Source organism: Xiphophorus hellerii, chromosome 22 (assembly GCF_003331165.1).
Source record: "Xiphophorus hellerii strain 12219 chromosome 22, Xiphophorus_hellerii-4.1, whole genome shotgun sequence".
Classification (NCBI taxonomy): Eukaryota; Metazoa; Chordata; class Actinopteri; order Cyprinodontiformes; family Poeciliidae; genus Xiphophorus; species Xiphophorus hellerii.
Window position 1 is genome coordinate 26,416,912 of NC_045693.1, and position 12,254 is coordinate 26,429,165.

The 12,254-nt window shown below is 40.0% G+C and overlaps 1 protein-coding gene across 1 annotated transcript in view; it reads left to right on the forward strand.

Annotated features, from left to right (window-relative positions):
- The first annotated feature begins 1,479 nt into the window (after positions 1–1,479).
- Positions 1,480–12,254, forward strand: part of ltbp1 (latent transforming growth factor beta binding protein 1) — a 75,731-nt gene continuing 64,956 nt past the window's right edge. The window contains 2 exon segments of the mRNA XM_032552719.1: positions 1,480–2,257; positions 11,622–11,692. Coding sequence (XP_032408610.1) covers positions 1,905–2,257; positions 11,622–11,692 — 424 coding nt within the window. The 5' untranslated portion in view covers positions 1,480–1,904.

Here is a 12,254-nt window from a genome sequence, read left to right on the forward strand (position 1 = left end):
ATCACTGCTTTACAAAATTAGGGATGGAACACATGTATTTGTCTTACATTTCAGATTAACATGACTTCCCAGACATGTTGCAAAATTCTAAATACTAAACATATTTAAATAATGGAAATAATATTTTTTTTCCACGACACCTCCCCTAAAGCCTCTGCTACTCGCCGTTTTCTGCCTGCCCGTCTGTCTCCAATGGTCTGGAATAGAGAGTGGTAGAGCTCTGGAGTTCTGGGGTTCACCAAGTCTGTGTCAACAGGCTATGTGGAGTTTTAAACTAGCTTTTCAACCTTGGTATTAGTCGGTAAATGTTCCAGTACAGTTCAGTAAATCCTGCCTTGAGCACGCTGCTAAAGATCTGTTACACCTGTCAGTGATGACTACACACACTAGACAATCAACATGCAACTTTGGCATGTTCTGTACGTTTTTGATATATTAGAAACATAGAAATTAAATATGTTTTTTTTATTTCTTGCTTTTTAAAATCAGTAAGCAAAGAAAAACAAAAATAATTTGACAATAAATTTGATCCATCAGCTTCTTTTAGTATTTCAGAAGTTAGCCAATATGGAACCCACAGGGGATTTGGTTACCAGTTGTACCTGAATGTAGCCTGGTAAAAACCAGCCCCTTGTTCTACTACTCTATTTGCTTTGTCCAGAGCGTCTGGAGAATGCTAAGGTTTACGCAACGTTTGCTTGTGACGTATGTAATGCACCAGTTCAACGCTATGAAGCTTACCAGAAATTGCTTTTCCCCACTGCAAAGAAAGAAGTGTGAGCTGAACAAGATGTTCATTAGCCTGCGTTCCTCTGTTCCCGTCATACTGCTAAATTTGGCTACCTGTCACAGGTCTTTCACCTGCTGCCCATGTCATTATCCACCTTGCCTCTGTGTGTACATCGCACCCTGGATTCATTGGCCTTCACTGTCTCCTTCCATGACATAATCTGACTTTCCCAGCTGTTGTCATTCCCATTGCTTTGCCTGTTTCTGCCTGCATTTCATACTTGGACTTCAATAATATTCATTATTGAAGATTTTTGCACTTTAATTTCTAATATTATATTAGTATGTAGAATATTACTGTTTATTAGAGCGAGGGCTGTAGAAGATATCTATTACAATATCAACGTTGGAAATTTGCCTCACACTTGAGTTGTTGACTCTTTGCCACATAAAACGTTTTAGAAAGAAAATAATTGATAGGGTGGTAAAGAAACTACAGCAAACGCCACCTGGAAGTGTCTGTCTGTCTGTACCTGCTCAGTCTTGACCTAGTGAACATTTTTCTGTGACGTTGTTTTTGGGAAGAAACCCACTCGCCAGTTATTTTTCGCTGATTTTCTGGGAGTAAGTATCACATTACAGAGACATGGACGCATGTGGGTAGGTGCTTCGATGGGGTGGGTCCGGTCTGTGTGGGTGTGGGCTTTCGGTTCGGTCCGGGTCCCCTGACACTCCTGGGCCCCTAAGAAACTCCCCCCCCAAAAAGTGTTCTCGGGGTTAGTGTGTAGGCTCCCCCCTCCTGACGTCATGTCTGGAGGCAGGCTGCGCGCGCCCCTGCTGACACCGTTCACCTCCAACCGAGGAACTTCGCTGGAGTTCTCCTCTCAGCTTCTCTGACTGCAAACCGAGTCAGGCCGTGTTTAAAGAAGACAGGCGGCGCTTCTACGGCCCAGAGTTCCTCTGACCGTACATGTCCTGCTTCACTTCAAACTTTTTTCTAATAAGCAGACACTTTTTCCCCCCTGACCCCCTGGAGGAACGGTAACTTTGGCTGGAAATCGCTGCTTACCTGAACATACTGAGGAATACCCAAGTTTCCCCTCCTCGCCTAAAGTGAAAGGAGTGGGAACCGGACTCAGACTAACTTCTTCTCCTCTCCTCGGACAGTTGTGGACATGGTTTGGGTTATATGGGGCCTCCTCCTCTCCGTCGGCTTGTTCCTCTCCCCTGTCTGCGAGTCGGTGGAGCGGCAGCCGAGTCGCAGCGGCTTCAGGAGGCTGTACGTGCTGCAGCCCGGGCCGGGGCCGGGGCCGGGCTCTGGCCCCGGTTCGGCTCCTGGGGAAGGCGGGGTGCGCCTCAGCTCCATCTCTACACGCCACGGCCCGTCCGGACAGCCCCTGGTTTATAATGTGGGTCTCACAGGAAGCTTTGGCAGCCAGGTTCGGAACCGCAGGATGGGGAATCCAGCGGCTCCAGCCCCGCAGCTACAGGACCAGAACCAGCAGAACCAGCTGATGAAGCTGTCCGGGTAAGAGGAACTGACGGAAACTCCGGGACTTGTTTCCAGCTTTTTAAACTTTAACCCACACAGTTAGGAACAGCATCTAAAACTCCAGGGGAACAGCTGTGCAGACTCATGGATCGGTACCGATGAAAGTTCGTTCCCGTTAATTCTGATCAGAGCAGGAGGTTCAAAAAACCCACAACACTGTTAACAGCGTTTCTCTGATTACACCGACTATAATCATGCTACATAATATTAATAAAAAGTTGTTTTTTCAGCGCCTCACAGGAGACCATCAGTAATGATCACCACACCTACCGGCAGGTCAAATACCAATAAATCAGATTTCTGTTCAATCAATACTTAAAACTTCCATCTCCATCTTCTTTGGCCTTTAATTGTATCAACAGATGATTAACCCCTTAATGCCTGAATTGTACAAAAAATTGGCCATTTGTTTTTCCTGTCAAACAGATGTTACATTACCTTGACATTATGTAAATATTACACTCACCATTAATGTACTTTTTTTTTTTTTTTTTTTTTTTTTTTTAGATATGATGCTTATTAGCGCCACCAGACAGTTAAGGAATGAAACAGACTGTTCATTTTTAGTATGATCACTTTATTGATGCTGTTATACATTGCTAAAAAGAAAAAAGAATTTGAACTTGAAACAAAATATGTTTTTGAACAGTTTTTAAAATACTGCAAAATTTTTGCTGTACTGTCCAAATAACTCCAAGCCTCTCTTTTGATATATTAAATCATCAATCCATTATCTAACACACTTATGCCTTTACTGTACTGCCCTGGAAGCTTTTATTCCCTGAATATAATAATAATAATGATAATGATACTACATATATATATATATATATATATATATATATATATATATACATTTTTTACAGTACCATTTAATATTAGTGTAGCTCCTTTTAATTCCTCAAATGCCTGGTGTGTCTAAAAAGTGTCATACCCAAATTTAAAAATACCTTTTAGCATTTTGTTTACATGTTTTAATTCTGTTTTAGAACATATTAGTCAACCTAAATATCTTATTTATTGCACAATCTAGCTCAGGGTTAAGATTATTCTCTGGATTTATGAGCAAAATCTGATGCGTTCGGCAGATCGCACACTTCCGCCTCCATGAATCACATGTAATTCACAGTTTTACTCTTATATTGGTGTCAGAGCTCTCCTAATAGCAACCTTAATATGCCAGGAAGATGAAACAACCAACATTTGTAGTATTAAACATCCCATTGGCTGCATTCTTAACTATAGAGGTGTGAATTTAAATGGCTTCAGTAGTGCATAAGGGAATAATGATGAAATGGGGATAAATGTTGCCATCCACACACATCCTGTGGGATTCAAAACTTCGAGCTCAATCAAGGAGCGTGCAGTGTTGTTTTTTTCTTTAAAAGATTTTTATGATATTTAATTCCTGACTTGAGTGTCATAGTGCTAATATGCATTATTCTCTTTTAACATCAGCAGGTCAGACCTTAAAGAAAAACGTTAAATCAGTATCTTCTGGTAAAATCCCAATCGGTGCGTCTGTGGTCTGCATGGAGCTCTCCTGTGGCTCAGCCTGTGTGACTTTGCTTGGGCTTTCTACACCTGGCAGGACAAATATTTCACTTTTTTCCACATTTGCTCTGACAAGTTTATGTGCTTTTTCTTTTTTTTTATTAGTATTTTTACATTCAATGCAAATGTCATAATTTGTGGTAGTTGAGTGGTGAGGCAGATGCAGCAGACCCGGGTTATGGGGAGTAAATGGAGGTTTAATTATGAAAAATGCAGAAATCCAGGCAGCACAGAGTGAGCAAAAGCTGGGAGCTAATCTCTGGTAGCAACTGGTAATCAACTGACAGCAGGCAAGACAACAAGACGAGCTGACCAGGACCCAACGAGGAACACAGGTGGGTTAAAGTACACAGGGAGACAATGAGGGGAAACAAGGAACAGGTGTCCTCAATCGAGGGGTAGACGGGACAACACGGAGACTCGGCAGAGCACATAAACCCAAATAAAGACACAGAGAAACTCAATCCTCACAGTAAATGAGATTCTGCTGCGAGCAAGCTGCTATCCAAATCTACTTAGTGGCGTTTAAATACAAAACCAGCTTCCCTCAGGGTGGGAACCTTTTTACTGTGTGGGCTGGATGGTCTTAGTAGGATTGTATGATCCAGTTGAGAAAAAGATTCCAAACATGCATTTAATTACTTTGTTTAAGCTGGAAAGCAGAGATTATAACATCTGCACTGCTAAAATAACATAATAAGGAACAGCCACTAATGTTTTTGGTGGGCCTGCTGCAATAAGCAATAAATCTATGAATCTGTTTCTCTTTCTACCAAAAAATTGGATGACAAAACTCTTCAGTCCGGTACTCTGGTCTCAACTGCCCCCTTTTTTGTTTTTTTTTTGAGGAATTGTTTTGTCTATAGAGATTTATTTGTTGTTTCTGTTTTGTTTACTTATTTTGGATATTTAAAATGTCTTCCAGTTTCAGTGTTAGATGTTAATTAGAATTTAAAGTTTATTCGTCTTTGAGAATGTGCCCCTGCATTATTATGCCGTTATAATTTTATCACTTGAAAATCTTCTCAAAACAACATTTTCGTTTATCGCAGTAAATTTTGGGACAATTCCAGCAAAATGTGTTATTCTGACAGGCCAAGTTATTGGTAGTGTTTGAATACTGTTGAAGGTTGTTGTGTTTTTTGTGGCCATAGAGATTTCAAAACATCCACATTGTCTCTTGCGAGAGAGGGATAAATTGTGAGATGCTTGATCTTTCAGACAGCTTACTTCACAGCAACGTGGGGGAAGGGCAGTACTGCATATTCGTCCAGACTTTCTCTCATATTCTGTGACACATATGTGGTTTAATAGAACCGTAGGGGTGTTGTGGTAGTACATTTTTGTTGTTTGGAAGTGTAACTTTTGACACTCTACCCACCTGTAACCAAGGCCAGCTCAGTTCTGCTCTGAAAAGTGATTTTTAAGTAGCGTTTGGTTTGTCATGTCGGTTATGGTCTGTATTTTCAGTCTTGCCAATCCACAGCCACAGTACAGACCAAAAGTTTGGACACACCTTTTAATTCAATGAGTTTCCTTTATTTTCATGACTATTGACATTGTAGATTCACACTGAAGGCATCAAAACTATGAATAACACATGTGGAAATATGCACTAAACAAAAAAGTGTAAAACAACTGAAAATACCCCTTATATTCTAGTTTCTTCAAAGTAGCAAACTTTTGCTGTGATTACTGCTTTGCACACACTCGGCATTTTCTTGATGAGCTTCAAGAGGTAGTCACCTGAAATGGTTTTCACTTCATAGGTGTGCCCTGTCAGGTTAATAAGTGGGATTTCTTACCTAGTCATGAAAATAAAGAAAACCCATTGAATTAGAAGGTGTGTCCAAACTTTTGGTCTGTACTGTACACTAGGCTAATGGAAATGAGAGCCGATGAGACGCTGACATAAACTATCTGAGGCCGTGTCCAGATGCTGGTGGTGCTCCTGCGCCGCAGCTGCTGGATTCGGTCGTCTGGCTGCGGCTGCGGTTCAGGCTGTGGTGCTGCGGGTATGTACCGCTCTGCTAACAGATCGCCTCTAACAGATGTGCTGCCATTTTGATTTCTATGGATTTATACACACAAAGCCTATTTCAAAAAGATCAGTTCTGTTATATGTTTTCTTCAAAGTAATCCAGAAAGGTGAAATGCTAAGCGCCACCTGGATGCTGCCGTTGGATTTATGAAAGGAGAATGGATGTGAAAATTTGTAGAGGAAAATATTTGCTTAAAGAATTCAACGTTTCTGTTTCCAGTGTATAATGGAACCAGTCTTTGGACTGGAACCCTGAAGCTGGCACAATGGTTTCTTTGAACACCTCCGGTCTCTGTGGCGACCATGCATCTAGAGAGTCATTTTTCTGGTGGAAAACATACTATTATCCAAAAGTCTAAGAAAGCATCGCTCTTTCTCCCCTTTGTATTTCAGTCTTTAGAATTAGTTTTCATGTGTTGCTTGGTTAAGTAAGTTTTTTAAAATTTGTAACAAAATTGATGTAGAGCCAGAAATGAAGGAACCTTTGAAACATAACTTTCCATTCTTTTGAATTTCATCGTTTACTCAAGAAAACACATTTTTTTGCATTTTGCTGCCAGTACTTAACACTGTTGAACAGATTACCTGAAAAAAGTAATTAGTTACACTTACCAATAGGGCTGGTTAACACATCAATAACTGTCTCTACTACAATAAATACATGATCAATGTCAATATATATGTCTGATACACTGTTCAATAGTTTTATTGAACTCCAATCCAGAACCGCACAGCATTCTGGGAGATGTAGGCAGAGGAAATGCTTTAGCTGGTCAACCTCTCATGGCCTGACAAGCTAAGTGGGTGGCATCAGCTGACTCACTCCTCTTTAGTAACCTAGCAAGAACCTTTTGAGTGGCTTGGTTCATGTTTTGCCTTTGTTCCTCATAATGGCTTAAAAAACCCAATGGTATGGAGTTAAAGCTTGAGATCAAATTGGGGTAATGTCCCCAGTTTGACAATATTCCAGATGCTTAAAACAAAATTAACCCGATGATTATCGATATTGACCGATATAAAACGTTGACATCGTGATACATTTTTCAGCCATATTGTCCATCCCTACTTAGCAGTTACCACTTCAAAAACGTAACCAAGTTACAGTCTTATAGAAGTAGCTCATAACATTAAATGTAAAAGAATTTGGATTCCCTTTCAATGGAACTTAAAAATGTGTGTAATTGTTTATATGATTCAAATAGATGGACACTTGGCAGAAGGAACTACAAACAGGAGACACTGAACACTAATCTAAGCCATTCAGATATTGCTGTGTGACAATATGAAACGAGACAAAACAATAAAACACGATAGATGTTTATAAACTTTTGGTACATATAAACAGCTACCAACCCGGTGGTTATATGTCAGAAAAAGGAGCTTCTGAAATGTTTTTATCAAAGATCATTTTACTCTTTGGAGTGACAGCAAGCATGAACCGTCTCTCTCCTGGATTGCGTTTTGTATCTTAGTGCTATACACCCCATTTGATCTTGATCTGAAATATTCTGACTTGAAATGGTTGGATATGTCGCCCTACCTGGTTAGCATCAACACGCCTAGCATGTGACTAGTTTTGTTGAATCATGGGATGTTGAGAGGTGCTTTGTGCTATTGTGTGGATTATGAATACCCACCCGAGTGCCTCTGGTTGGTTAGTTGACATTTTCTCAACCAATCAGCAGAATTCATGAAATTGTTTTGCCTCTTATATCCAACTCGGATGAAGGCACCTTCGCCTGGCATTTCATTATGAGTAACAGTAGCGGCATTGTGACGAGAAATGAGTTTACCTGTTATTGAAAATTGTAGCACCATATTTATTTTAACACTGACTGGTAGAGCCCATCACATTTAGACAGACTGAGGTCCCATTAAAGACACAAATGTCAAAGCGAGTGCTTTGGCACAGTGCAGGTTTTCACAACATGCGGCACAAAAATAGACCAAGGATTCAGCTCAGTTAAAACAAGTCTCGGCTTCTAATAGAAAAAGAGTTGACAGTTCAGGCTCAGAACTGAAGCTGGTTGAAGTTTCTGTTGGTCAGTTTATGCTTGAGCTACAGCTTTAGCAGTGCTTCTCAATTCCAGTCCTCAGGCCCCCCTGCTCTGCATGTTTTAGATGTGCCTCTATACCAGAACAGCTGATTCAAATGATTGCATGACGTCTTCTGCAGCCACCAAGTTCTGCAGAATCCTGTTAATCACTCAAAGATTCAATCCAGGTGTGTGGCAGAAGGGAAACACCTAAAACATGCAGGGCAGGGGGGCCTGAGGACCGGAATTGAGAAACACTGCTTTAGAGGAAGATTCAGTACAACTATAAAAGTTCTTTCAAGTAATATTAATGTGATCAAAAACAAACCTCACTACACAGATGTCTTTATTATTCCCTTCATACAAATCAATCTGACCCGAAGTTTGGTCCGAGGAAGCTGAAGCAAAGGACTGTGACATATAATGCAGTAGCATGACCACTTTAAAAGTGTCACACAATGTCTTATTCAAAGCAAGTAGGTTTCATTTTGATTGTTCAGTCTTTATCCTTAAATTTACTTGTCTAATTGTCAATCAGTTGGTTAAATTATGCTTAAGCTGAAGCATAATCTTTCCTTATTGGAGATGCCCATCACTAAAAAACAATAATTTGGTCCAACATCTTTCAGTGTCCTCAGTCAAAGTCAGCCCTGATGTACTCAAGACTGCTAGATTCTTATCTGCAGCCAAGCATACCTAGCCTGCAACAGGGTTGTTGTGAAAATCACATACCAAACTTATGAATGTCCATTCAGATGTGACACAAGCAACAGAAATAGTTGGAAAAAGGGAAAGAAACAGCCCTTCAACAAGGAAACAACAGGCAGCATGAGCCCTGGATCTGCAGTGTCACATTAACATAACAGGAAGCAGACTGTTGAACAAGTACAACATGAACACACCCCTCCAGATCTCTGCAGCACTGTGGAAGCTGGTAATGACCCAACAAGAGTCATTTGCTGTCGATGGGGGCGACAGAAACTCCCAGCTGTACCTTACTCACTTATCACACACTAAAACATTCTACCAGACTGCAGACTGAGCAGCTGGGACCAGACTGCTGGACCACACACAGCCTGCTGCTGCTTTTTCCCTTCATCTTGCTCTCGCTGAAGACTTCACATGAAAAAATGCAACTGGTACTACCTGGTAAAGCGATTCAGTTTATAGGTAAATTGGGCAAAAGTGTAATAATTGCTTAATATTTTGAACTGTGCATTTTAAATGGAATGCAGAATGTACTGAGCTACTTTAGGTTTTTTTCACACCTGGTTGTCCGGTAGACTCGGTTTGATTAGGACCAAAATTGCAACATTTGTTACATCTTCAGCCGGTGCGGCTTTCTTTCACACTGCACTATATCAGATGATCCAAACTAATGGAAAAACCTCACCCATGGGGGCGCTGCACCAAAAACTAATTAATTATGACACGAAGACCCCTGAAGAAGACACCGAACTCAACTTTATTCACAAAATGTAAACAGAAATGGAGTGACGTCAGATTTTAGCGGTTGTAGGATTTCTCTTTTGTCTCTGGGAAAGACGACGAGCCATTTCTCCAGTTAAACGTGAGAGTCTCACGTTTGTTTTGTTTGAATTGACGCAGAATGCCCTGCGCTATAGTCCACTTACTGCTTTTGGACCGGTCTCACGCCCATTTGGTGTTCACATAATCACCAGCGTTCACTTTAATCAAACCAAGACCTGGGTTTTGAGGTGGAAACAGAGTTTGCTTTTTTTGGTCCACATTAGAGCCCAATTACGCATTCACATCTTCACAAACGAACCTGACCTTCTAAACAAACAAACTAAAGTTCAATTAAAGTGGGTTAAGCAGGCGGTGTGTCTCATTGCCTTTTCGTCACAGATTTTCTTGCCACAACTCTTAATTTTCTTCAGTCCATCTTCTCAGCTTCTATTTAAACCACGTCGAATGTTCAAAAGACTCAAAAGTCAGAATCTGGGACGGTGGGTACTGCTAATTTAATCTTTATATAATTAGATTACAGTCAGGATTCTGGTGTGTCTGTGTTTTTGTTTGGGTGAGACATCCTTTCAGAGAGGATCTTTGGTGGAGAGCTCTAGGCCACCTGTGTTCTCATCAGCCTCATCAAGGTATCTCCTTGCATTTAGACCCATTTAATACACCTGACATGAGCTAATATTCTAGTGTGCGTGGCAAGACAGAGAAATGAAAAGCTATCATTTGGCTATGGATATGAACAATGATGTTTATTTAAAAGAAAGACAAAATCAAAGGAAATTTGGAGGAGTATACAGTACAGACCAAAAGTTTGGACACACCTTTTAATTCAAAGAGTTTCCTTTATTTTCATGACTATTGACATTGTAGATTCACACTGAAGGCATCAAAACTATGAATAACACATGTGGAAATATGCACTAAACAAAAAAGTGTAAAACAACTGAAAATACCCCTTATATTCTAGTTTCTTCAAAGTAGCAACCTTTTGCTGTGATTACTGCTTTGCACACACTCGGCATTTTCTTGATGAGCTTCAAGAGGTAGTCACCTGAAATGGTTTTCACTTCATAGGTGTGCCCTGTCAGGTTAATAAGTGGGATTTCTTACCTTATAAATAGTCATGAAAATAAAGAAAACCCATTGAATTAGAAAGGTGTGTCCAAACTTTTGGTCTGTACTGTACCTCTGCCAATTGGGTCGTCTTTTTTGGTGCCACTTCCCTACTGCTTATTGACATTTCATCAGACTATCAAAACATGTTTAAGATATGTGCTGTATTTTGCATTTACAATTTTATTGCTTACAACTTATCAGACCATAAAACAAGAAAAATTAGTTAAAAAAAAAATAAAAATTGAGGCCATTGTTTGGTTGATGTATTTTTTATTTTTGTTCTCTTTAAACTAGAACAATCAACAGTTGTGTGCAGGAGAACCATATGCAGTTACTGCAGCCTGCTACTTCCCCAGTTCCTCCTTACGGTCACACACTGCTGTGGGATGCCATTCAGTTCTTTAAGAAGCATTTTGCTGCAAGTCAGTTACTGTGTTTTTGTTGGTCACACTGGCCAAGCTGATTCCACAAGTGTTCAGTGGAGCTTGAGGTTAGTAAAGGTTTTACTAATGCTTCTAAAAGGTTCTGAATCCTGATGGGGCTTAGTTTTCAACACGATGACAGTGTTTTTTGTTTTATGCTAAAATGGTTTTATGTATTTTATGTTTTTTTGTTTTTTTTTCAATTCCGTCCTTATTTTAATATACTTTAAAAAACCACCCCGTCTTCCGTCCGCTAACATTGTGTCTTTAATTACCTACTGAATGGAAAGTTACATCAGAGTTCCTGCTTACTGAATCCAGTAAGCATCTTTTTCTGACGTAAAGTCTTAAAAATGTTTCACGACTTGCCTTGTGAACCGAGGGCCGTCCCGTGAGACTTGAACGTGCAATACATTAACATTCATACTGGATAAACGGACCCATGGATAAACGACATGTGTAAGTCGGGTCAGTGCTGGGGAACTGAAATGACGTCTTTCTGAATCTCAAAGATTACACCAGCAGAGTGAGGTGAAGATTCTCGGCGGATTTAAAACACAATGCTGCTGTTGAAAAAGAGCTGAACAAATGACCATAATTCTGCATGAACCAGCCGATGTTCCTCTGTGCTGGTGTTGCTAGGTGTTTGCAGCGCTGTGACTTTCTCTGCTTGTTTTGGTGTGCAGGGTGAATGTCTGTGGAGGGCAGTGCTGCCACGGCTGGAGTAAAACTCAGGGATCGCAGCGGTGCACCAAACGTAAGTCTACACTAAATCACCTATTAGTATGTAAATGCTTTTTTTAATGTACATAACATATTCTTTACAGCATCTCTAAAATAATTTATAACACTGACAGATGGTCATTACTTCAATGGAGGTGTCTTTGACAGACGGAAGAAATAAAAAATGATCAAAGATCCCGATCGTTATGGAAACGAGCAAAGCTTTCGCTTTTTGTTGTTTTTTTATGTGACAAATAGTTTGGGGTTGAGCTAAACTCTAAAACATTTAGTTAAAATTTAGTTCGAATCTAGTTAGAACTAGATTCTCTGTTTTGCGCGTAATGTTGGAGGTCTTTAAAACAAAATTAATGGAAACACTTTTTAACACCTTTGTAAAACCATCTAATGTTCTGCTGAACCAAAGCTTTCTGCTTTGTGAAATGGAATAACAGTAACTGATCTGTTAAACTGTTTTTCGTTCACACCTTAACTGCATACTTTTGGGGTTAATAAAAAGTATGTTTATTAACCCCAAAATATGGTTTATTAAAAAAAAAGTGACATTCAGAATAATAAAAATTGAAAAAAGGAGAAAA